The sequence below is a fragment of the Myodes glareolus genome, chromosome X (genome assembly GCF_982192425.1).
Source record: "Myodes glareolus chromosome X, mMyoGla1.1, whole genome shotgun sequence".
Classification (NCBI taxonomy): domain Eukaryota; kingdom Metazoa; phylum Chordata; class Mammalia; order Rodentia; family Cricetidae; genus Myodes; species Myodes glareolus.
Genome location: NC_142053.1, coordinates 813949 through 841891, shown reverse-complemented (window position 1 = coordinate 841891; position 27943 = coordinate 813949). Strand labels below are relative to the sequence as shown.

At 35.6% G+C, this 27943-nt stretch overlaps 1 protein-coding gene across 7 annotated transcripts in view; it reads right to left on the bottom strand.

Annotated features, from left to right (window-relative positions):
• The window catches only part of F8 (coagulation factor VIII), a 166848-nt gene that overhangs the window by 101004 nt on the left and 37901 nt on the right, over nt 1-27943 (bottom strand). For 3 of the 7 annotated variants that reach the window (XM_085684580.2, XM_085684583.2, XM_085684579.2), the window contains 10 exons: nt 26066-26134; nt 23640-23756; nt 22431-22652; nt 21344-21599; nt 20555-20726; nt 19060-19153; nt 17186-17400; nt 15005-15155; nt 10363-10572; nt 1476-4497 (listed from right to left, as the gene is read on the bottom strand). In XM_085684580.2, coding sequence (XP_085540706.2) covers nt 1476-4497; nt 10363-10572; nt 15005-15155; nt 17186-17400; nt 19060-19153; nt 20555-20726; nt 21344-21599; nt 22431-22652; nt 23640-23756; nt 26066-26134 — 4528 coding nt within the window. The remainder of the gene's footprint in view (nt 1-1475; nt 4498-10362; nt 10573-15004; nt 15156-17185; nt 17401-19059; nt 19154-20554; nt 20727-21343; nt 21600-22430; nt 22653-23639; nt 23757-26065; nt 26135-27943) is intronic. The other 4 variants (XM_085684584.2, XM_085684586.2, XM_085684587.2 and 1 more) reach the window with 4 other exon arrangements.

Here is a 27943-nt window from a genome sequence, read left to right as displayed (position 1 = left end):
TTTTTTGTGTTTTGGTTTTTTTTTTCAAGACAGAGTTTCTCTGTAGTCCTGACTGTCCTGGAACTTGCTTTGTAGACCAGGCTGACCTCAAACTTATGAGATCCTCTTGCCTCTACCTCCCAAGTGCTGGGATTCAAAAAGAATGCACCATCACTGCCAAGCCAATTCTTCCTCTTTTTGTATTTGTGTCTAGATGTATGCACATTTGTGAAGGCCTGGGATGAACCTTGGATGTCATTCCTCAGGAGCCATCCACATTGTTTTTTGAGATGCGTGTCTACCACTGATTCTGGAGCTCATCAATTAAGGCAAGGAGGCTGGCCAGTGGCCCCCTGCAAGACATCTGCCTGATAGTTTCTGCATTTCCAGCACTAGGATTACAAGTATGTGTTACCACATTCATTTTTAAGACATATTTTTATTATTTTGAGAATTGTGTATATGTGCATATGCATGTATGTACACATGTGTGCATGCATATATAAATCTGTGCATTTGAGGGTGTGCATCCATGGAGACCAGAAGAGAGTAACAGATTTCTGGGAGCTGAAGTTATAGATATTAGTCACCTGACACAGGTGCTGGAAACTGAACTTGAGTCCTCTGCTGAACTTAGATCTTTATGTTTTCATGTCATGCACTTTATTGACTAAGCCATCGCCCTAGTCCTCCCTTAATTGTTTTTATACTAGTTGTTCTCTCTTGTTCTAAGGGCAGGTAAGCTCTTGGTATGCTGTACCCAGGTGCCTGTAATAGTATCTGTCACACAGTAGGTGTTGTTGTATTTGTTGACTGATTGTTCTTATGCCTTTCCTCTAAATTTGCCTGTGCTTTCTCTTCTCCAGCACAACCTCCTTTGGCTCTCTTAAAATTAATTGATTCATTTTTCTTTTGGATTTCGTGATGTAGTAGAATCTTGTGTATTTCTGTTGCTTTCATTGGTTAATTAATAAAGAAACTGCTTGGCCTGGTAGGTCAGAACATAGGTGGGTGGAGTAGACAGAACAGAATACTGAGAAGAAGGGAAGTGAGGCAGTCGCCATGACTCTCCTCTCTGAGACAGCCACAGGTTAGAATCCTCCCGGGAAGCCACCACCTTGTGGTGCTACACAGATTATTAGAAATGGGTTAATCAAGATGTGAGAGTTAGCCAATAAGAGGCTGAAACTAATGGGCCAAGCAGTGTTTAAAAGAATACAGTTTCCATGTAATTATTTTGGATAAAGCTAGCTGGAAGCCAGATGGTGGGACACAGCCCGTAGCTCCTTTTACAATTTCCCATATTTTAGAAAACATTCCTACGTACACCTTCAACTTCTTTACCATACACTTCACTTTTACTTTCAGGGAGTTCATTAAAAGATTCCTCTTGCAGCTCATAGGGTTGATGGACAATGATGACATTTTATAAAATCATTTTGACACCTAGAATATCAAAGGCCACAATAGCATAGAAAAAACCAAAAAATACAAACCTATTTTGTAGAACATGGGGAGATGCACTCATTCCATAGTCCCAGAGTCGCTCCACAGCTGCAATAAAATAGTGCCGTGTCTTCTTTTGAAAGCTGCGGGGATCCTGCTTTATATCTTCACCATAAATGTCAAAATCCTCATTTGTTTCAACAGTGATAGAATCATAATCAGTTGCATCTTGTTCTGACTGAAAATCACTAAGTTCCCTTTGATGGCGTTTCAAGATTGGTGGGTTTTGAGAGCACAATCTTTGAGTCTGACCTTGCTTTACCCAAGAGGCCTCTCTTTGGGAACAATTTTGTTTCTCATTTGCCACTACTGAATGATTGTTTTCATGAGGGTTAAGAGACAAAATGGTATCCTCTCTCTTAATGGGTATAATTTCTGGTGACTTCTCTTTGGATTTCCACTTATCTTTTTGTATCTGTGAAGTATGATGGTCCAGCAGTTTAGAGGGAGTCTTTTCAGAGCTCTCTCTTGTTCCTTTCAGACTTTCCACATGTCTCTTTGCTTCCTGTGTTTTCTGAAGAAAGGCCTCTTTCATGAGATCCAGGTGTCCAGGAGATTCATGGCTAGTTCTTTTAGGCAAAAGTTCTTTTTCATGAATGGAAATTTGAGGAAGCAATTCAACTTTGTCAGATTCTTCAGGCAAGACTGGTTTCAAGAGAACAATGTCCCCAAGTTTCTTATATGTGACTGAGTTTGTATTACTTGTCCCTGGGGAGGCAAATTTTCCTTGGTTTATGATCCTCTCCCATGGTAAGATGGCTAAAGAAGAGTTATTTCTCTTGGTTTCTTTTAAGAAATGACTACTTTTTTGAACTCTGGAACTTTTTGTCTTAATGTCATAAGTGTAGGATGATGCTAGAACATGAAAAAATTTGTCTTGAAATGGGATTCTCTTGAGATCTGTTGGTAGAAATGCTGAAGTTTTTACAATGTGTGATCCTGAACTATTTTTCTGAGTGGTGCTTTTAATCATTGTAGAATCCAATAAGGGAGACTGAATAATGAACTTTTCCTTTTCCTTGCTCTGGTCTATCTGTGTAATAAAACTCTTTGCCAAATAGTTCATGGTTTGAGGCCATTGAGTTGAGGCACTATTTACAATTTGTTGCTTTTCAAGCTCTGTTTCTTCTAGTGTGAGTCTGAATTGTCCCAAAGCTCGTTTACTACGTTGAGTAATAATATTCTTCTGGCGTGGATAGTTCTTTACTGCTTCTCTAGTTTCATTTACCAAGCCTCCTAAATTTGTTTCCTCATCCGCCCTTCTTTTAAAGAAATGGGCCATCTGAATCTCTACTGTATTTGTTGAGTTGTTTAATGAACTGATGTCTTGAAGTATTAGTGCAGGTATCTCTTCATCTAAACTTATATTTTGCCTACTGCCTAGAAAGAAAATGTCTTTCAGGAAGTTCTTAGAACCAGTTGCTATGTGTACCTGAGGCAAAATTACTTTTTCTTCGATTGATGCTTCCTTTTCTATCTCTTCCTGAATATCTTTTTCTTGATTGTACCTATCATTTTCTTGTATATTAGGCAAGCTAGTAAGAAATATACTCATGTTGCTTGAAAAAACCCTATGTTTGAGTCCTGTGTCCTTTGTAAATCCATCCTGTTTTAGTATCACTTTCTTCTTCTCTGACAAGAAATTCTGATTTTTCACAGACTTTTCTAACATTAAATATACTAATTGCTTTAGGCTAGGCCCTTGCTCAGAGTTCAAGGAGTTATTTAAATTGGTCTGCTTCATCCAATTTGCTGATTCTGGCAACAGTATCTTGAAAAATGTCATGATTGTATTTTCTTTATCTTGTATAGTAGGATCTTTATCTTTTTGGTGAAATATTTCTTTATTTTTTGATGAGTCAGTTCTAGTTAGCATATACTTCAGTCTGAAATTTGTAGTATTTTTGCCTGAAAGTGCTCCATCATGAATCAAAGGTGTTAATCCTTGAATTTCACTATTGATTTTTAATACAGTATCTTGCAAGACTGCTGTACTATTCTCAATTGATGCTGGGCTGTCAATGTGAACTTTTCCATTAGTGGTTGAACAATTATATGTCTCATTTGTTTTCATCAAAGATATATTATCTTTGAATAAAGTATTATCATTGGCTAACAAAGCAATCACATAAAATCTCTTCTCTTTGAATAATCTATCATTCTCTATTGATGATATATTATCTCCCAGTGAACTTTCTTGATTATTTATTAAAGTTGCATCTAACAAGTTGGAATCACTATTTCCTTCACTAATGCTCAGAGGTGCATGAGACATAATAAAGGGATGTGTTTTTTTACCAAATGCAATGGTATTTAATTTACTAATAAAGTGAACTGGCATACCTGGAGATTCTGAATAACCTGTCTCCTCAGAAATTGCTGTCCAGTTATCTGACAGAATTGTTGTGGTCATTAGATTATTTTGCAGACTAGAAACTTGCAAATCAAGTTTCTTCCACTTTACATCTATAGTTGTCTCCAAACTGTTATTTGATCTTAACTGGCAGTCTGGTTCAGGAGTAAATACTATTTTCCCACTTTGATGGTGTTCTGACCTGACTTGGGCCTCTTTAGATGAGTCTTCATTGCTGTCTATTGCATCAAGTGAATGATCATCAGGAATAGCTTCATAGATGGCTTTTTGGTTATCTAATAAGGATAAACCATGTGGAGTAGGATGACTCTGTCCCAAAAGCATCAACAAGTCACTAGAGGAAACACTTTGCATTTTAAACGTCTCTGCTGTCTCTCCAAACTGAGTCTCAATCTTCTCTACATAATTTTCTAGAATTGTGGTGGCTGTGAATTTTTTTTTCCTAGTCTTAGGATGATTTGAATTTTGAAAAAAGCTTCTGGGTTCAATGATGTTGTCATTTACCAACTGTGTTGGAATATCTTCATACATTTCTCCATAATAATCACTAATACTCTTGTCACAACTAGAAACTTTCAGCAAAGCTGTCATACCTCTCTTCCGAAAGTCAGAATTATGACATCCCAAGACCCATAAACCTGAAAAAGAGAAAAAAAATAGAACTCTGGTTACTCATAACCCAGGTTCTAGGTAATTTCTGAATTGGGGGTTCTCTCTTATTTCTGGACAAATGAAGAAATGTTATTCAAGACAATTACATTATAGGTTATTTGGTCAAATTCTCTCCATATATAATAATCCAAAAGGTGGTAAAAGTCATTATTGCATTGCTGCTACTATTCTATGGATGTTTCTGATCTACAAGAAAGGAATATTGAAGGCTATTGAGAGAGTTCAGTGGGTAAAAATGTTTGCTGCCAAGCCTGATGACCTGAGTGAAAGTCTTAGAATCCACATAGTAGAAGGAGAGAATTGAGTCCTGCAGTTGGCCTCTTACCTTTACACCCGTGATATGACATATGTGCCCACACACATACGCACACATTAAAGTAACAAATACAGTAAAAAGCATTTGCAATATTCAATGATGTAACATTTAGCTATTTCTAATGCAGATATTCTCAAGAAGTGAATATAGAATTTTTCCCAACAAAATAATGGAGTGCTTATCAGTTATAGATACCAGGAACAAGGTTTTAATTCTGAGGTGGGGAAAAGTCCCAAGCTGATAATTCAGCATCAGGTTTAGAAAGAATGATCCCAGAGTTGAGGGCATTCCGACTATAACACATTATGTTTTCATTCTCTATGGTGTGTGCTCACTTGTGCATGCATATGCCATAGTGCATGTTTTTAGGTCAGAGGTCAACTTTTGGTGTCAATACATGCGTTGCCCCCCCACCTTGTTTAAGATAGAATCTGTCTGTTTTCTTTTGCATATGCCAGGCTAGATGGCCTGTATACTTCTGAGGATTCTCCTGTCTTAGATTCTTACCTTGCTGTATGAACACTGGGATTATGGATGTATGTTAACATGCCTTGCTTTTTCCATGGGTTCTGTCTGGTGATCTGTATGACAAGTACTTTACTCACTGATTATCTCCCCAATCCAAAGTATTTATTATTTAAGATACTGGATTGAGATGTAAGAACTAGTTATACTGTTCTTTTTCATTTATATTTAGTTATAGTTGTAATGCAAGTAGATTGCTGTATTACAAAAGTCAGGCAATGTAGTTTAACTAAAGACAAAAGTCTCTTCCTCTTCTTCTACTTCTTTCTCATTTTGAGACCAGGACTGTGTAAGCCCTGACTGACCTAAAACTCACTATTTAAATCAGGATGGCCTCAAACTTAGAAATCTGCCCCACACAGTCTCCTGAATGCTTGATTAAAGGAAGTCATTAACACACCCCACCCTTAATCAAAGTATCTCTAGATTAGTATTCTAAATCCAAGTAAAAAAATTGCATGTCTGTAATCTCAGAGGATTGGGATGCAGAAACAAGCAGATCTCATTGGCCATCCCACCTAGTCAATCAATGAACTCCAAGTTCAATGAGAGACTCTTTCTCAAAAAGCAAGGTAGAACTAATAAGGAAAACCTTATCAGATCTGGAAGACTTATTCTTTAAGTAAGTGTATTCATCTAAGAATGGTTTTATAACTATGGCCTGAAAAGAACATTGTAAACCAGATGTAAAATAAATATTATATGAAATTACAAGAAATTCTAGAAGTTAACAAAACTGGAAAACTAGAAGGGAAAACAGTAAAAAAAAAACCTAATAGAACAAACAAAAACATTACATGAGGATCAGAATAAGTACTTAAATAGATAGATGAGTGATGTGGGTTGTCCTTCTGTATATGTGTTGCTTTTATTGGTTGATGAATAAAGATGTTTTGGCCAATGACTTAGCAGAGTAAAACTAGGTAGGAAATCTGAACAAAGATATAATAGAGAGAGTAGGTGGAGTCACAGAGGTACCAAGTAACTGCTGAAGAAGAAAGATGCCAGAACATTACTGGTAAGCAATGGCCCCAAGGCAATACATAGATTAATAGAAATGTGTTAATTTAAGATGTAAGAGCTATCTAGGAATATGCCTGAGCAATTGGCCAAACAGTATTATAATTAATATAGTTTCTGTGTGATTATTTGGGTCTAGGTAGCCAGGAAATGTAAGTGCAATCTCTGCCTACAAATAACGTCCAATGAGGGACAAGAATTTTCACATAAAGTCTGACAAAGCTTTTAAAAAATGGATTCTAGACCAAAAAAAAGGAATAGAGTTAAGCAAGGCTTCTTGGTAGCAGCATTGTCTCGGGTGGGTAAGCTAGAGGCAAGCAAATATGTGGCTCCTTTAAAAGGAGCTGATTCAGCATTAATGACAAAAATTTTACAGCTCTTTTAAGAGGCTCTGCCACTGAACACTTAAATGGTGTTTATGAGCAATCAGGCAGGCTTTGTGGTGATGACATGGACCTTAAAACTCCACAGAGTTATGGCAATAAACATGGCTCTCACCAGTACCTCTACTATAAAGTTAGACTCTCAGAAGCTAAGGAATGGGACAGAGTCAACAGCCAAAGCTGCAACCTTAATTCTAGCCGTGCTGTTTAACAAATTAAAGATTCATGAGCTCAACAAAAGATAGAGATATACAGTAAAGACAGATTCAAATTAAAAACAAAAACAAAAACTTCTTAACAGTTTACAATATATTTAAAAATATACATAAGCTTGGGGAAAAAGAAAAAGGATAGAGAACGTCCTTTAAAAAAAGAAATAGAGTAGTCGGGTATGGTGGTGCATGCCTTTAATCCTAGCACTTGGGACTCAGATCTCTGACTTCAAGGCCAGCCTGGTCTATAGAGTAAGATCTATGACAGCCAAAGATACGCAAAGAAGTCCTGTCTTAAAAAAATTTAAAAAATTAAAAATAGAGTAAAATCAGCCAAGTAAAGATAAAAATACGCACAAAGTGTCTAGATTATGTATATTATTGTGTTTTCTTTGAATTTTTTAACTGTGAATGAGCTAAGTACAGAGAGACATTTCATTGTATGGGCTGCTAAGCTAAACCAACATACATATTTTAAAGGCATCTTGACTTCAAAATTTAAGTCTAAAGACATGTTACTTTGGAAAAAGGTTCTGCTTTTGTTTCCACAGAGGACAGAAAGCTGTGGATCCCTTACCAACTAATATGGTTTGATCAAACGAGACCCACTCAAGCAATGCCCCAGGTGGTCCAACATCCATGATAGCTTCAGGACTGTTGACTGAGGTGAATCAACCATAGAGGATACTCCATGAAAGACCTGATTAACAGCACCCACAATCAGCAGAAAATCATCTAAAAAGCTATGCCTAAATTCCCAAATACTGTTTATAAATGTTTATTTTCATTTAACAGGGGTTGATTATAAATGGTTAATGGCCACAGTCAAGGTCTTTCTAAGAAAAGGATTGATATGATATAGAAATGAATACTTTACATAGGTATGGACTTTGGTTTATTGTTACAAATTTAAGATCAATTTTGTTATACGTATATTTCTACTCTTGTTTAAGGTATGTTTATACAGCTCATTTAAAAATGTAATGTATATTAAGAAATAAAGATGACTAGATAGTCATTTATAATACTCAAACTTTTAGGTTTTCTAGATATACAGGGATATATTTCAGTTAGATAATCTTCAACACGTCAAACACCTACAGAATATGGCATTTAAAATGTTTTAAGAACTTAGAGTTTTCTCAACAATGAGAAATATCTACTTTTGGCATCATCAATTACTTCAGAGAGGTTGATTGATGGGCTTTGAAGAAACTCGTTATGGAATTTGCCTTCAATGTGATAAGGCTAGCCATTTGGGCAAGAAACAGCTCTTGCCTGGACTACTTGATTATTATGTTGTATGAACTAGACATGCAGGACCCATACAAAAGTGACTGCTGAACTTTCCAAAGGACTGGATGATCCTTCAGGGTTTCTGCTTCACAGAGGAAACTGTCAGACATTCTGAAGAATACAGAGGGGAGTAACTGATGAACTTTGCCAATACAAGGCAAAACAGATCTTCACATTTCCTGCTTTACTGCAAAGTCTGCCAGATATTATGGGCCTATAAGCTAAAGATGGATGCCCCAATTTACTGAAGAACTTTGAGTGACTGTCCAGATAGAGAGATGTCTCTATCATTTCTAGAGTTTTAGAAGTTACTTACAATGCACTTACTGTACATAGGTAATATTATATCCTTCTGGGGTCTTTGATGGAGATGAAGTCTAGACAGTTATAATTATTGTTTCCTTAGTTATTATAAAAGATAAATCAGATATAAAAATTTAGACTTAGATAGGATAAATGATAGAGTGTTTTCTTAATTTGACAAATATAAATGGACTAAGTATTATAACTATAATTCTTGCTTGATAAATGTTTTGCATATGTAATTTTACTATGTTAAAGTTAAAGCCTTCCTTTTTAATTAGACAGAAAAGGACAGATGATGTGGGATGTTCTTCTGTATATGTATTGATTTTATTGGTTGATGAATAAAGCTGTTTTGGCCAATGACTTAGCAGAGTAAAGTCAGGTGGGAAGTCTGGAGAGACAGAGAGAGAGAGAGAGAGAGAGAGAGAGAGAGAGAGAGAGAGAGAGAGAGAGAAAGAGGAGTCAAGGAAAGACCATGGAGCTGCTGAAGGAGAAAGATGCCAGAACATTATTGGTAGGCCATAGCCTTGAGGTGATACATAGATTAATAGAAATATGTTAATTTAAGATGTAAGAGCTATCTAGGAATGCATCTGAGCCATTGGTCAAATTATTTGTGTGATTATTTGGGTCTGGTCAGCTGGGAAATGAAAGTGCAGTCTCTGTCTACAGACAAATATTTAAAATAGATGAGACACCAAATTATATAAATGAGGTAAGAGAATGCCACACAAAATATACTACCTTTTTCTTTCCTATCTATCTAATCTCTCTCTCTCTCTTTCCAAGCATAGAAACATAATATTCAAACTACTGAAAATCAAAATTCTTGAAGATGAATTATAATAGACTGCCTGCAAAGGTATCAGTAAATGAAGAGAATCAAAGATAGTGATTTCTTGAAAGCCAGAAGAAAACTCTACTTCAGGAACAAAATAAGCAGCCAACTTCATGATTAGTACTGAAAGACTACTAAGTTAAGGTTTAGAAATTATTGGTAAGCTAGAGCCCACTAGTACCATTTAGCAAACATACTTAAAATTATGAATCATGTCAGATAAAAATGTCTTTTTTATTTTTTATGGGAAAGACTGATTTGCTGCATTTCTTTGTTTCTCTATGTTAAGAATTAAATGCAGGGGACTGGAGAGACAGCTCAGCAGTTAGGAGGACTGGTTGTGCTTCCAGAGAACCCAGGTTCAATTCTCAGTACCCATATTGCAGCTCACAATTGTCTTTACCTCCAGTTCCAGTGGATAGAGCACCCTCACATAGACAAACATTTAGGCAAAATATCAATGCATAGAAAATAAAAATAAATAAATTATAAAAATTGAATACAGAAATGTACATATAGCAGGTATGTACTGTAACACTGAGCAACAATACTGAGTTGGCACTGTCATACATTACCAATGATTATAGTGCTTGGCATACAGAATATCCTTAATAAATATTTTTTAAAAATAAATGAAACATACATTTGAAAGTATTATACATAAAGATTATATACAAAGGTACAAATGGCAGAATTATTTATAAACATGCTAGTAAAATGTAGAAGAAATTTATGTTCATGTTGTATTTATATCTTTATTATTTATATTTCAACCAAATTCTATGCTCTTTGTTCCTCATTAAAATACTTTCCTATTACCAAAGTCACATATCAAAGTCACTTGAAATATTTACTGTCTGTCCAAATACAAGGTACTGGCAAAAACCAATGAAACACTCACAGTTGTTACTGAAATGATAATATAAATAGCTGACCTGGGTTTTCCATCGACATAAAGACAGTTTCTCCTGAGAATGGGAACAGGGTAAGTGTATCTTCATAGACCATTTTGTGTTTGAAGGTATATCCAGAGAAGAAGATAGATAAGAAGTCTGTCTGTGCTCCAACACTGAGAATGTACCAGTAGGCCACCTCATGCAAACAAACTTTCAACTGCAAGCTACCAAAAACATAGCCATTGATGCCTACAAAAGCAATGTACAGCAAGAGATTCAGTTGTATCACAAATTTATTATTTTGGATTATGATTGTTAGGATACAATTAGAAAATTATCTTATATTATGCTTATCAGCTTACCACAGAGAACAGTTATAAATCAGGTAGACTATTAATATTTAATCACCCAACTCCAATCCTAAAGTAAGAAGACATATAAAGAGAGATTTGGATATACACTTTGGGAAGTTTGATGAGGGACAAGGTATTTGTAAAATCTAGAAGGATTTTTCCTACAAATTATTAGTTGCAATGGAAAAAGGAGTAACTTATATAGATAAACCCAAAACAAATGATCAGTGTTAGCATTGTATAATGCTTCAGATTCAAAGAAACAAAAGACTAAATACTTGTTCTAGATCTCTGTACCACATGAAGAAAATGCAGTGGCAGGTACAACTAGAATATAGACACCACCATATATTGTATCAATGCGAAGTGTTCAGAATTTCATGATATTGCTTATCTAAGACAACACACTTCTTTATTCAAATGAAATACATGATGAGCTATTAAAAACAACAGGGCATGATGTCTCCAACCTATTCTCCAATAGAAAATAATTAGTATGAGTAAAGAGCCAACTCTATAGAGAATTGTTCTCAGACTTCCACAAATGTACTGTGCAATCATCATGCCAGCACACATTCATTCTCCCTGTCTCTATTCTTTCTCTCTATCTTTTCTCTCATACACACATACACACAAAATAAAATTTAAATGTATCACTTTTAAAGATTTTTATTTTTAAGTATGTTTGTGTGGGGTGTGTGTATATGCAGTGTGTACATGAGTGCAGCTGCCTTTTACCTCGACTCAGACTGAAATGATGATCCTGCCTCTAGGAATCTCAGAATGAGACTGACAGCTGTCTACTCTCATTTTATAAGCCTCTCTAGGGCTGTGATTAAAGGTGTGATTAATGGGATTAAAGGCATGCACCGTCTAGTTTCTATGGCAAATGAGTGTGTCTACTGGGATTAAAGGTGTGTATCACCACTTCCTGCTCTGTAAGGCTGATCAGTGGGGCTGTTTTAATTTTGATCTTCAGGCAAGCTTTATTTATTAAAAGATGATTGAAATGCCACTACAGCCTTCAGTATACACCAGAATCCCAAAGAGGTAGGCTTTAATAACAGTGAAGAAATGTACTTGCCAAGGAGGTAAAGAAAGAGTGTTCAGAATTTCATGAGGTAAGAGCCAGTAGCTGGCTGTTTTACTTTTCAAATATTCAGGTTGAACCCCAATTTCTCTCCCTGAGTTTTTGATCATGCTTCACTTCATGATTTCTGTCGCCAGGTTCCTGCCTTTACTTCCATCAGTGGTGAACTATGGCCTGGAAGTGTAAGCCAAATAAACCCTTTCCTTTCCAAATTTCTTTTGGTTAGATTGTTTTAGCATAGACACAATATCCATCTCTCCATCGCCCTTAAATGCATTATTAATGTAAGCAAATATATCAAATTAAATATAGAGTTCAGAAACTGACATAGATATAAGTAGAAATTAAATATATATGAAAAGGGCAACATCTCAGAAAATAAGTAAAATAATGAGATAGTTGGTAAATAATTATGAAAAATACAACTGTCCATTGCATTTTATTACTTCCTTAGTGTAATATAAACTAGATATCTATAATTTTATTTTTCTATCCATCGCTTCTCCATTTCCTACTACAGCTTGTTTCAAACACTAGAGTAAGAAGTACCTGTCTGGACAGTGAAAGTATATTATTTTAATAGAGACAATGTTTAAAGCAAGATAGAGATGGCTACACAGAATCTAAAAAATTTGAAATTTAGAGATATATTTGGAAACATACATTCCATATCACTAGCAAAAGTAGCTTTCCCATGGATTAATACAGGTCTTTGTGAACTATGTACAACTGGAGGTGGGGGAATGTTACTACTACATTAGCCTGCTAAAGATGTCATAACAATATACAGAGTAGAAGTCTGAAACCACACAATTATATTTCTTCACAGCTCCCAAGGATGGATATATGTATATATATATATATATGTATATATATATAATATATTATATATTATAAGTTCTGTTACTTCAGAGAACCCTGACTAATACACCTGTTTCACTTTTTTAACATTCTATGTCACAATCTCTCTCTTACTTTAAATACCGTCTTTATTAAAATAATATACTTTCACTGTCCAGACAGGTGCTTACCCTAGTATTTGAAATAAGCTATAGTAGGAAATGGAGAAGTGATGGATAGAAAAATAAAATCATAGATACCTAGTTTATACTACACTAAGGAAACAATAAAATGCAATATTCTGTCAGGTGGGGAAAATCAACAACAAAATCATGACCACCTTAAGAGAAGAGGAAGAAAAAAATTATGTGTCATTTGAGTTAAAAATTATGATCAGACTCTTTACAAAATAAGCCATGTCTTTGAGTATATGAAAAAATATAAATGCAATTGAAGGGATTATAAACACCAAAAGTTTTAGAAAAAGGGAGAATAAAGTACTATGACTCAGGAATATAATAGGCAACTATTACCAGAAATTCAAATTAAATTTGAGGCTTAGGTTGACTTGAAGCTGAGGACCAATACTATGGGCTAAGGGGCATAGAATTCTGATAGAAGGCATATCCTGGAAGGTGAGTATAACTTACAACATAACTTTTCAAGGTTCTGTTCTTAGGCAGCTTTTCCATGATTTGGTTAGGTATTTTAGTTACATTATATGAAATAGACAGGGTGATATGTGTTTATTCCATCCAAGTGAGAATCAGGACTTCAAAAGCATATATTTAAAATTTTAATACATGAGGTAGTCTTCAAAAAGAACTATTAGTGTTTTCTACTAGTACTGTATGACAGTCCCCCTTTACCCATGCCCACTAGCAATAATGGTCTCCTAGTTTTGCAGTTTGATAGGCATGTCATGTTATTTCTCTTACTGATAGAATCCTTTCCTAGTAGTATAGTAAGATTAAACTTTTACTATGTTTTTGGCTACTCAGATCTGTGTTTATATATAAACAATATATATGTATAATTTATATACTGAATTGTGTTCCCCAAATTTTCTTGTTGATACTTGAAACTCCAATGTTTCCAAATGTGGCTGTATTTGGAAATGGGTCCTTAAAGGAGAAAATTAGTTAAAATAAGGTTATTAGTGCAGATCCTAAATTCTTTTTTTTAATTTTATTTTATTTTAAGATTTATTTATTTATTATATATACAGTGTTCTGCCTGCATGTATGCCTGCAGACCAGAAGAAGACACCAAATCTCATTATAGGTGGTTGTGAGCCACCATGTGTTTGCTGGGAATTGAACTCAGAACCTCTGGAAAAGCAGCCAGTGCTCTTAACCTCTGAGCCATCTCTCCAGCCCCAGATCCTAAATTCTTTATAATAGATTATTACAATACAGAAAGACAGGTGCTGTGGGATAATGCTCTTGTACACTGTAAAGATTTGTCACTAGTATTGGTTTAATAAAATGCTGATTGGCCAGGAGCCAGGCAGGAAGTATAGGCAAAGCAACCAGACTAGGAGAATTCTGGGAAGAAAAAAGGCAGAAAGGCAGTCACCAGGCAGATGCAGAGCAAGCAAGGTGAGAATGGTACCAAGCCATGTGGCTAAACATAGACAAGAATTATGGGTTAATTTACATTGTAAGGACTAGTTAGTAATAAGCCTGAGCTAATAGGCCAAACAGTTTATAATTAATATAAGCCTCTATGTGGTTCTTTGGGACTGAATGACTGCAGGACCAAGTGGGACAGAAACTCGGTCTACAGACAGGTACAAAGAGAAGATCATGCAAGAGTACATACAGGTCAAGCAAGATCTAAAAGCTAAAGATAGATTGAAGAAGAAATGATCTTAGACAATGAGGAGATAAATCTAACATTTTAGAAAGGCTACTATGTATGTAGCATATGGTTATATAATAATAAGAAAATATTCTGAAATGAATTATCTTGGTATGGAATGGTTGGCAAAAAGGAGTAATATAGGAGATAAAATATAAATTAAAAGAACAGAGTAGCCAAATAAACATTGAAAGGAAAAGTCGTTAGTGAGTTTTTAAAATATGCATTATATTTTAAAATATAATATAATATATATAACAGTTACATATTTATTTATAGTATATACATAACACATATTATCTAGACATCAGTTGGAGCAATCAATTTCCCTTTACCAGATGTGCATTAAAAACAGATGATTCTTTTTTATTTATTTGTTTGTTTGAGAAAGGATTTCTCTATGTAACAGCCCTAGCTGTCCTGGAACTCACTCTGTAGACCAGTCTGGTCTTGAACTCACAGAGATCTGCCTACTGAGTGATGGGATTAAAGGCATGTGCCACCACCACCCAGCTACAAGTGATTCTTTACTCACTGTGCATGATGTTGGAGGTCTGGAACTCAGGGTCCTGGGGCTGTGTATCAGATGCATTGGGGAGGAAGCGTTGCATGTTCTCTGTGAGGTACCAGCTTTGGTTCTCATCAAACAGAGAAAACAGGATAACATTTCTCTTGTCTGACATCATCTGTTAATAACATATATTAAAAGGGAGAAGGAAATGCCACTCATATTGTAGGTAGGAGCTAGCAACCAGGATGGAGGCATATACTAATTCTTTGGTTCAATTCACTTTCTCTGAACAGTCACTATTATGGCATGTCTTGGAACAGAGATGAGCATTTTGAGTGATGAGTATATGTTTAGAACTAATGTAACTTCAAGGCAGGAAGGTAATTGGATGCAGTAAATTTCATTCTTCCTGGACCCAAGATCATATCCTGGTACAGTTTATAGCCTAATTTTTCCATGTTTAATGCAGAGAAATATAGATTTTAAAAATAAGTCATCCAAGTAAAATAAAATCAATACCATTTCTAAGTTTCTATCTTATAACTAACTTACATAAGGCTACCAGCTTATAGTAAATTAAAATATAAAAAGGATTTAGATATGATAGGATTAACAATGAATAATACTAATACCATAAAGATTTTGTTCTAAAGAACCCAGTATCTTAGAATAGTACTTTTTATAGTAAGCCAAATTCATGAGTTAGTAACCTGCTAATTGAGTATAAAATTTAATATCTAAACATCATATGTGTAAATTTCATTTTGTATAACCTATAGTTGAAAAGTCAAAATGCTGAAGAGGAAATTGGAAAATATATATTTCAGTCACCTTCCAAAAGCTGGTAGGAAAAGTATAATTAGGAAACATTTTCAGGAAAGATATTTGGTCATATCCAAATATTAAGTTCAAAGTCCCACTACTCTAAATTTGTATACCATATGTTATACCTGTATTCAAGTCCTTTGCTCATTAAACCTATGAAATCCCTTCCAACTAGTAGGGATTTATGTATCCTAAATAGCCTAAATAAGTGCAGTCAAGCCTCAAAATATAGCAATGAGTTCTTCTGTAGTTAAGAAATGAGATTTTTGTAAAAAAAAAAAAAAAAAAAAAAAAACAAAAAAAAAAAAAAACTAAGTTTTTCTTACTCAGACTTTTTTTTTTCAGAGGCAGGGCTTCTCTGTGTAACAGCCTTGGCTTCCTGGAACTCTGTAGACCAGGCTGACCTCAAACTCTCAGAAATCCACCTCCTAAGTGTTGGGATTAAAGGTGTATGCCGCCACTGCCCCGCTCAGATAATTTTCTAAAGCAGCAGAAATAGTCTAAATTCTAACCATAATCAAAATAATTTTATATTTCCTCAACAAATATTGGCCCATTACTAAATGTCACATAGTGTTGTAGATGCTACATATGTATTGTTTTTGTTTTCTCACAGTTTTTCCTCATGGGAGAAGCTGGCCTAGAACTTCCTATGTATTCCAAGCTGGCCTTAAACTCACAATTCACCTAACTCAGTATCCCTGTACTGAGACTGGAGGCATGTTTCACCTACAAGGTTAATTTTAAGGTGTTTTTGATTAATTCATAATGAGATGTCCAGGAAAGAAACATAGGCTGTAGATACAAATTTGTAGGTTTAAAAATTATATTGGCCTGGGAAGTATTTTAGTTGGTAGATGTATTTCAGTTTGCTTAGCATGCACAAAGTTATAGGTCTGAAATCCAGTACTGCATTAATTGGGCATAAACTGACAGATACCTATAAATCCAGTATTCACAATGTATATGTAGGAGGACCAGAAGTCAACGACCATATTCACCTGTGTAAGGAGTTTGAGACCAGCCTGGGACACCTGGAACTCTGTCTCAAATAAAATTAGTCATTTAAATGTAGGTGGCAATTGGACAGGTAAAAATGGCAAGAACCTTGGGAGAAAGCAAAACCCCAGATTGGGACTGAGTATTATAGAAAGAATCTATGGTCCTGGCTTTTCTGCTTATCCAGAAGGCAAGTTTCTTAGAAAACTCAAATTTAATAAAAGCTAAGTAGAACTCAGTTTAATCACTTTTATTGGATTATATTTTCTACAGGTTATAGTGGTACCTATATTAAGAGAGTATAGGAAATATCTATAAGTTCATAGGCATTTTATTATACTTTTAGTTTCAAAATTAATACTTGGTAAGGAAAGATCTCACCTGATTTCCTCTTTGATCTACAGATTCTTTGTAGCAGATGAGAAGAGGGCCAATGAGTCCTGAAGCTAGATCTCTCTCAGGGTTAATGAAACTTGAATAATAGCGGGTCAGGCACCGTGGATCTGATTTAGTTGGTCCATCTTCTACAGTTACTGTCCATTTATACTTGAATATCTCTCCTGGACGAATTGGAAAATCTTTCACATGCTTTATACCTACCCACACCCAAAGCAGAATTAGATCAATTGAGTATAATGAGCTACATATTTAGTAATGTTGTATTAAATTTGGCCTAAATTTGCTTCTATACATGTTTCAACTTTGTATTAAAGGTCTCTATGCATAGAAAATGCAACCTAACTTGGTATATAAACAATTTTAACCTAACTTTGAATATACTCATGTAACACGTAGCTGAGTCTTAGCAAACAGCTGAACCTCCAGGCCCTTTAAGACTGAAGCTGTGAAACCATCATATAAGACAACAGCTAGTTACATTTAATCAGGTTATTTGTATGTCGTTTTCTGTTTTGTCTGTAAATACAGCCTCTGTGTATGTGTGGTGAGGTGGAATATTCTAAAACATTTGTAGTCCAAAATTAATTCAAGAATTATTATTTTTTCAAGTAAATTCTATCAAGTTCAGTGTACCTAAAGTTTCCCTTTTAACAATAATCATGTTTTTATTTCAAGGGAACTACTAATCCATAAAACCATTTATTGGTTATTTGTGGTTTTTATATCATGCATCTTGATCCCATTCATCTCCCCATCCCTTTGTATCCACCCTCTGCCCTTGCAACCTCCCTCTCAAACTAATACAACGTAAAATTTAAGAGAAAAGAAAAAAAAAGGAAAATCTTGTCATGGAAGCTGTAATGTGACACATTATACCCTTTAGTCCATACATCTTTGCTTGCAAGTATTCACTGCAATGAGTTATTGGTCTGGTTCAAGGTCTCTGGTTTCTGCTACACTATCAATACTGGGTCCTCACTAGGACTCCTCTTGGATAGCCTGTGGAGATCCTGCAGCATTGGGTCTCTGGGTCAGGCCCCTTCACATGCTCCAGCAGATCATAGATGGGGTGGATGTTGGGGTGGGCCAACTCATAGCCCTGGTTTTGGGTCTGGGTGGTTGCAGGGTTGGTCAGCTTACCAGTTTTCCCCCATTCTCATCACCAGGGTGAGCTCTCCAGCACTGCCCTAGTTAGTTCACCACATGCAACAGTCAGCAAGGGGCAGGATAGGTTCTCTAGCTCTGATACCCTCAGTGCTGGTTCACCCATACCTATACCATGAGGGACAGCTCTACTGTGTTGCCCAGTTGAAGTGCAGGGGCCACTCCCAAGTGCTGCAGCTGGTGAGGGGCAGGACTAGCTCTCTTGCTCTCATGCCCTTGGACCTGCTCTCTCACCTGCCACAGGCCTCAAGAGGAAGGTGGGTGGGGTAGGGGTAGGGGTAGGGTTTGGGTGGTTGGCGGTCAGACATCTCTCCCTCACCTATGCCATGTTTTTATAACATGTAAATTTGAATAAGTTTACTTCTTAATACAAAAAACAGAAATAATATTTGCATATTCTTACATATAGAAGAAGAATCTATTTTATTTTAATAATAAAATGATTAGGGATGTGAACAAGAAAATAACCACAGCATATCACCTAGTTCTATGGCAAATATATTGATAAAATGACCTTGCAATACTAAAATGATACAAGTACTATTTTTGGATTTATTATCTTTAGAATAAATGTTTAGAGAAAACAAAGAAGACTTTTGTAAAATTATTGTAAAGATTGTGTGTCAACAGCTGAAGTTGTACCTCCAGTGTATCTACATCAAAAAAGATTTATAAACTGAGATACTACTTACCTCTTGGCAATCTCCTTGAGTGCAGGGGGCTGACATCAGTGATCCCTTGAGGGTAAATGTTATATGGTCTGCTTGCTTGATTCTTAAATATAATCTGAAAGTATAGGTGAGATATGAGATCAAATCCTAAAATGACTAGGATCGACAGGAAAACTGTGACCTAGTTCTGGAAAATCAAAAGCTTTCTATATTTACATTACAGGAGTCTGAGCCGTTAATAAAATTCAATATATTCATTCCTTTCATGAAAAAGAAGCTTAGGTAGCTGCTTAGTTTTGTCACAACCCTTTTCAATTTCAATGACTTCAGTAATTGAATCTCCCACATGAAGTGAAATTTCTTGTCTTCTAAGGACATTACTTTTTCTCAGCCTTTCTGAATTCTTGGCACTTAATTTCTCAACATTGGAGAAGGAGACAGTGGTCCAGGTTATAAGATTTATCACTTAATAAGCAGGTATAACAAGGAGGACAATAAATAGCCTCAAGCAATGGTGGCAGGTGACACTGTCTGATTACAAGAGTTTTAAAGAAGAATTTAAAAAAAAGAAAAACTATAACACGGAAATAGTATGGAAGATGTCTGAAGATTACCTCTGCATCTGAGGGTATGATTTCTATTTTAAAAGTTAATGAAGGAAAAAAACAATTAATGAATAAAGTTCTGAAAGGATATGCATGTATTGGTCTAAATAGTAAGTTGTTAAAAGAAGTTGAGAGTGTGGTTGGTCACATTATATTTTATTCCATATACTTACTATATATGAGTATATTTTGTTTGTGCAACATTCATAATTTTTAAAATATCTGTCCAGGACTGGGAAGGGACAAGCATAGGACCAACTAGTCCCTCTGAAAGTGGTTGACAGTTGCATGACTGGGGCAGACTGAGAGGCCACTGGCAGTGGCACCAGGATTTATCCCTACTGCTTGTACTGGCTTTTTGGGATCCTCTTCTCTTAGGATGTATACCTTGCTCAACCTAGATGTAGTAGGGAGGGCCTGGAACCTTCCACAAAGCAAAGTGTCTATCCTCCTTTAGGATTGGAGGGGAGTGGGGTGGGAGGGAGTGTGGAGGGATTGGGAGGAGGGGAGAGAGTGGGAATTTGGATTGGTATTTTTTTTAAATCTAATGAAAATTAAATACATTTATATTAACATGCAAAAAAGAAGATAAGACTGATTCTGAAGGATCACAGAAACTTAAATCCTCCTAGACTTTTTTTTAAAAAAGATTTATTTTATTTATGTATATGAGTGCTTTGCCTGTATGTGTGTATGTGTATGATATTATGTCCAGTACCTATGGAGGTCAGCAGAGAGTTTTGGATTCCCTCAAACTAGAGTTACGGATGGTTATGAGTTTCCACATGAGTGCTGAGAGTCCAACCCAGTTCCTCTGCAATAATAACAAGTGTTCTTAACCACTGAGTTATCTCTCCCACATTGAGACTTCTCTTTTTTCTCAAGCAATCTCATATTTTCCCTTGACTTACCAACAAAGTGTCTCCAACTTCCCCATAAAGTAAAGGTCCCAAGATTCCTGATTCTTGCTGGATAGTTTCACGAGTCTTAAAGGTTTCATCTGTGTATGCTATAAATCTGACTTTTTTGTATTTCCTACCAATCCGATGAGGACCATTGCTCAGATACTGGCTTTTATAACTTCTGTACAAGAGACAAAAGGTGAGAGGTAAGGACAAAAAATATTAGATGCCAAAAATCCAATTCTAATATAATTTACTCCAAGCAAAGAGCAAGAGAATTATAGTCTTAGGCTTACCTGTGCTAATATCTAATGTTCTATGAATCTTCACAGAAGGTGCATGTATTAAAGGCTTAGACACCAGGATATGAAGCTAGTGGGAGGTGATAAAACCTTTAATAGTTGGAGCCTAGTGAGAAGAACTTAGTTATTGGGGGTATGCTCTTGAATGGATGATATTGGAACCTCAGGCCCCTTTTATCTACTCTTTGTTTCCTGACAGCTGTGTACGGAACAGGAAAGGTCCACTGTGCACTTTATTGTTAATTTCTGTGCTGTAATAAGCCCAAAACAAAATTCTATGAGTCAAATCTATGAGTCAAAACAAACCTTTCCCACTTAAAAGTTGTTAATTTCAGTATTTTGCCACAGTGATGAAATGGTGGTTAGCAAAACTTCCTCACCATTTGATCCAATGACATACTAACTCTTAAATATGTCTTAAGGATTCATTGGTTTGAATAAGTAAGAAGAATTTGAGTGTAAGGGAGGGTAGTAACAAGAGTCCAAAGGTGTTTACCCATCATCTGACGTGAGAAGTGAAGGAGCATAGTCCCAGTCTTCCTCCTCAGCAGAAATATAATGTATCCAAGTTTTAGGGTACTTCTTGGCAACTGAGCGAATTTGGATAAAAGGAGAGTTGTCATCATCCAATATGAACATGTCCATTTCTGAATCAAGATCATCATCATAATCTTCCATTTCTTCATTATTTTTCTTTTGCCATTGGGGTTCCTCAGGGCAGCTATCTACTTTGACATAAGCTTCCATGCCATCTGCAGTCAGACAACCCAAACAATTCAGGACATTGCTTCTCTCCTTCCTCCCTATGTCTTTTTTTTCTCTTTTGCCCCTCTTCCATATGTATCATTTTCCTGTACTATAACACAGAAAGAAAGCCCCCATTAAATGACAATATCTTGATATTTGACTTTCTGGCCTCTTGAACTGAGAGAGACAATAACTTTATTACTAATTACTCTATTTCTGATATTCTGTTTTGGCAATATAACAGACTAAGCCTTAAATGGACATAACTAAGAAAGAGTTATTAGGTTGATCCAAGACAAAAAAATGAACAAAGTTAATACACAAGAAGAAACTGAAAGCAAAAGAATTATTTGATATGAATTTGCACAACTACCTACAACATCATATGACCAGGAATTGATACTGTAGGCACATTTGTTCATACAGGATCTTTGTGCCTTTGCAAAACCTCCATCAAACAGTCCTTGAAAACTTCATGTGATACCCCATTTCCCTATATTTCTCATGGAAATATCTCTAAATCTCTTCCCATAGCACTGAATCCTAGTTAATGGGATTCATTAACCTTCATTTCCCTATCTCATTCATTCCTAAACTATGTCTCCTCCTTCTGTTACAGATATTTAACTAAAAATACATAATACTAACAGTAAAGTCCTTATATATTCAAGATAAAAATCTTTACATTAGAAGATTTCAGTTAAAGTCTAGCATAATCCTAACTCTATAATGGTATTTCTGCAATACATTGTATTGTACATTGCCCAGGAAATTTCATTAAGATTAAAACAGAATATTTTATAATACTTGTTTTTTAAGATCCAAAATAGTAGTACCATGTTTATGGGAAGAGATATGACAAAATAGCAGGAACTCTCCAAGATCTATCAAGAGTGTTTGAGCAGTAAGAAAAGTTATTGGTGATATTTCCAATGAAGCCTGACGGTGATTCCTCACGAGAAACGTGTGACCTTCAAGGAATATTGAGTGCACTTCAGGGGTGGTACCCATTCCAATCACGTGCCAGTAGACTGATTTCTTATGGCATCCAATCAGACCTGTAAATTGGAAATTAGACAACTGTGGCAAAGAAATAGGGAACTTGAAAATGAAAGTACTTGCTAGAAAAGGATGGGCAAAATGACCCTACAAATTTTACTGCTACCTTAACAAAGTTACCAAGGAAGTTAGTTATGACACTATCAAACCAACAGCTTTAGCCAAAGCCATGAGTGACTGTCATACTGCTACATAACATGAACATGTTTCTTTAATTTACTCTTTAGTTTTGCTGTAGTACATATTCAGTGGTTGCTAAGGCCTACCATGGCTGATAAGATTTTCTATTATTTAACAAAGCTGATTCATCATCTTAATTCTAGCTTGAAAATAATCTTTCCCTTAGATCTCTTTTTAAAGATACTGCTCTACCATATTGTCAGTCTAATTCCTCTTCTTTCATACATGAACAATTTCTTCCAGGAAAAGGTTCAAGCATCTATGCACTATGAATTGCCACAATGATCATTTTGTGTGGAGTTTTGTTCATACTAATAGTGATTTTATTTCTGAATACTCGTATCTTTTATTTCTTAACATTTCTGTTTTTATTGTTTTACTGAACTCAATTTAAAGTGTATTTTCAATCTTTTAAACTCTTTTGATTTTACTTTATTGGAGATTTTCCCTATCTACTTGTCATTATTTGTATTGTGACAATCATATTGCTAATTTAAAAATCTATTTGTTCTAATTGTTTTTTTCTCCATTGGGATTATTTTTTATTATCTTTATATATTGTTTTCATATTTCCAGCTCCTCTTTAATGTTTGTTCATTCTGAAAGTCCTCTCATTTAAGCAAAGGAAAGGGCCCTAATTTTGGGGTGACATAAGGAGGAATCAGCTACAAACAACAAAAAAAGAGTCTAGAATTTAGTGAGTTTTTTACTTGGATGCAAAACTCTCTGAAAGCTGGATAAAAGAATTATGGTTTTTAATTCTCAAACCATAATTTTTTATGATTGTTGAGCAGTCATGTACATACCTGGCAGAGACCTGTTTATATATCCATTGACTGTGTGCATTTTAGGCCAGGCTCCAGTAGACATGGAATCCATAGCCTGTATGAAGGAGTCCTTTGTTTCTGAATGCCAGCTCTTTCCTGGTGAGAGGGGGGAAAAAATAAGATCAGCTGAACTCTGTTTCAAGAATTACAGACCCTTTACCTTCTTTCTTTTCCTCCTTTGTGACAAAGACGATTCACACTCTGAATTTTTGTCAGCAGAGTTTGCACAAACTCAGAGTCACTGAGAAGAAAATTACATTTTTTGAAACCAATTACCTTTCCCTATATTTTTCCATTATGATAGTGGGGAGAGTGAAATGATAACTAGGAGAAGGAATAATATTGGTTAGTTTGAGCCACAAGAATTTCATTTTGCAAGTTAGATGATAGATTTAAAAGGGTTGTCACTCCTTGCTCTATCATAAACTGCTTCATTCCATTTTGTAGCAAGGAAACCCCAGTAACTTGAAGGCTTCTCAACCTTCTCTCCAAAACTAATAAAAGTTGAAGCACTGAAAATTATTTGGGCTGTTTTATTAAAAATAAAACATGAAAAACAAAAAAGAGAGACTATTTAGAATAAAGATGACATGGCCTACAGTGCAAGTGGACAAGAGGGGGAGAGGATTATATACCTATTCTGCCACACAGTGTTCTAAATTACTTAAGTGAAATCAATTAATCCTTACAACAATTCTATGAAAAATACTATTATTTCAATTTTAGATGTGAGGAAAATAAGGCGGAGAGAGAGGTAAGTAATTTGCTCAATGTTTTGCACTTAGCAATAGATAATTATCAAAAGAAGATAGGGGTTAGCAAGAATTCTCAGTGGATAAAGGTGCCCGCCTCTAAGCCTGGTGACCTGATGGTAACCAACATGGTAGACTGAGAAAACTGATTTCCACAAGTTATCCTTTGACCTGCATTCAAGCACCATGGCATGGACACACCCCCATCTCCCCAAGGTCATACAAATAAATAATTAAAATGTAACAGAAGATTTTTAAATGAAGATTGTAAATGGATATTTTCTGTCCTGACTGCCAGGTCCCAAATAACTGACTCAAAGGTTGAATATGAACTATAAATGCTTGGCTGATAACTCAGGTTTGTTACTAGCTAATTCTTACATTTAAATTAACCCATTTCTATTAATCAATGAATTGCCAACATAGCTTTGCCTGGTCTCTATCATGTGTTGCTTGCTGGGCAGCAGGTTAGAATCTCCCCCTGACTCTGCCCTCCTTCTCATCATTCTCAGTTTTACTTTCCTACCTAACTTTCTGCACAGCTACTGGCCTGTCAGCTTTTTATTAAACAATGAGAATAATACATATTCATAGTGTAGAAGAAGATTGTACCATGGCATTTCCTCCCTTTTTTCTAATTAAAAAGGGAAGTTTTAACCTTAATATAATAAAACTATATACAACAAAATCAGTTATTAAATATGAATTACAGTAAGAATACAGTGTTTGATTTTTTGATTGTATTCTGACAAACAAAGCTTACTTGGAGTCAGAGGGTGGAGCAAGCTACTAGCTGACCACAGAGGTTTGGACAACTGTAGACAGAGAGGAGCTAGGAAGTAGTAAGGTGGAGCTGAGAGAGAATCTCAGCCCTTTTTGGATGGAATTACAGAAAAGGTAGGAAGCTGATGTAGGATTCCCCTCTGTATGCTGTGATTACCATTAATGAATAAAGAAACTGCTTTGGACCTATGGCAGTGCAGGACTTAGGTGGGGAAAAACTAAACTGAATCCTGGGAGAAAGAAGGGCAGAGTCAGAGAGAAGCCATGTAGCCCCACTGGAGACAGACACCAGACAGAACCTTACCCGGTAAGCCACAGCCACATGGCAATACACAGATTAAGGGAGATGGGTTAGTTTAAGATATGAGTTATCCAGAAATGCACTAGAGTCATTGGCCAAGCAGTGTTTTAAACAATATAGTTTCTGTGTGATTATTTCAGGGCTGAGCAGTCGGTAACAAACAAGTGGCTCTCATTACAACATTAAGCAACTAGTGGCTGCTCCCTGTTCTCTGATCTTTCAGGTTCTTACCCCAATATTTAACTCCTGGTTTTTTATCAATAAGATTAATTAGATTAATGCTTCAGAAGATATTTAAGAAGTAGAGACAAAAGTATTTATTACCTAAACCCGGGCTGCTCTATGTTTTACTTCATAGATGCAATTTGAACTTAGGTTACATTTTTGTCTTAGAGTTATTCTTGTCCCCCATTTCCTTTACTCCTGAACAGTAATACACTTTGTGGTCTTCCTATAATCAATATCTTTTCTGAACATATGCAGCCCACTTTCTCCAACATAGGATAAAGGTACTGGTTACATATTTGACTTCTTATAGGAATTCAAATATCTGACTGAAGCTCACTAACCTTCATCAAACACAGCAAAAAGTAGTACAAATTGGTGCAACATCTGTGTTCTTTTTTTGGACAGACTTCCTGAAAAAGAAGTGAGAGTATTTATCATCCATTTAAAATTCCTTTGTTGAAAATTGCCACAAGGAGGAGCCATTTCATAACAAACCATTTGAGCATAAAAAAATTAAGTCCTTTGACTAAGGTTAACTTTGCTGTAATGTTCTTTGGTGTAAGGTCTTTTAAAGTGATTTCTCTAAAATGAAAAATATGGTTATTAAATGAAAAACAAAAGAAAAGGAAAGGAAAGGACATGAATACTCCTACGTATATTGGAGAAGAAAGTTTATTATAGATATGTGGGAGAGCATAGGCCTCAGAGGCAGCGACATCCAGGAGAGTCATTAATGGACATGACCAAACTGAGCTGAACCATGTGGTAGAGGAGGAGGGGAATCAGATGCAGCAGCCAGGAGACCAAAGGTCCAAAAGGGGCAGGCAACCAAAATGTCTGGATTATATAGGGAAGAGCCTCTTTCCAGCTCAGCCCCTGGCTTGGAAAATTTAGGGTAAAGGGTAGGGTATGCAAGCCATACCATGTAAAAGGTAGAGACTGAGGAATGCTGGGAAAACCTGGAGGCCAGATCCTGTTTCATATGTTAAATAAGTACCTCAGCCAATTGTCCTGGACCTGTAACTTAACAGTTACTTATGCAAATTTCCAATTTCTTCTAAATCATTACTTTTGTAATATTAAAAAAGAAACCTGAATTCCTAAAAAATGGAATTTAAAATACAAAAATACAAGCCCAAATAAAACACATGGAGATAGATAGATAGATTTCACAGCAGAAAAGTTGTTAATGACATGTGTATCTGGACAATTAATGTAGGAATCTTCTATTTCTCTTGTAACTTTATACTTATATAATTGTGAAGGAATAAAAGTTATGGGTAAAAAAATAACTAAACTCACATTTTAAACATTCATCAATATAGCTTTTTTTGGGGGGGGTCGAGGCAGGGCTTCTCTGTGTAGCTTTAGAGCCTGTCCTGGAACTCACTCTGTAGACCAGGCTGGCCTCAAACTCACAGAGATCCTCCTGTCTCTGCCTCCTGAGTGCTGGGATGAAAGATGTGTGCCACCACTGCCTGGCTTCAATATAGTTTTTTAATTGTGCATATATGTTTGTGTATGTGTGTGTACACATTTGTACATGGGTACAGATGTGTCACTGTGCCTGGCTTTCTCCCCCATTCTCCTAACAGTATATTTCACAAAGTTATTTATTTTGACACAATCCAGTTTATACACTCACATTTTTTCAATTTGTTGGCAGTTTCATACATGTATATGAATATTAGTTATTTTAACCGCCACTCCCTCATCTCAGTCTCTGTCTGCTTTCTTTCCAACAGGTCCCCCTTCCACTTTCATGTTTTCTTTTTAGTGTGACTTTTAATAGCTTTTGGAGCCAATTTTAGATCCCTCTCTTCCCCACCAATAGTACTCCCTATTAGGTTTCCTAAAAATTTTAAGTCATTACATTTTATATTTTAAGGCTTTAATCTGTTTTGAGTTACTATTTTATAAGGAGTATGATTTAGGTTGTGATTCATTTTTGCATATGAATGCCCAGTTATTCTAACACCATTTGTAGAAGAAATTACTCTTTCCCCATTGATTGTATTTACACCAAATCAGTTTTTTGTGGCTCTACTGGCCTGTCTATCCTGTTTCATTAACTTCTGAGGAATGTGCAATAATTGTTCAGCTGTATAGTAAGGTATAAATTGGGGTAGAGTAATTAATAAATTGTATTCTTTTGTAAAATATGTTTAATTTAGCAACTGACCTTCTATAGAAATTTTAGATTAAATTTGTGTACATCA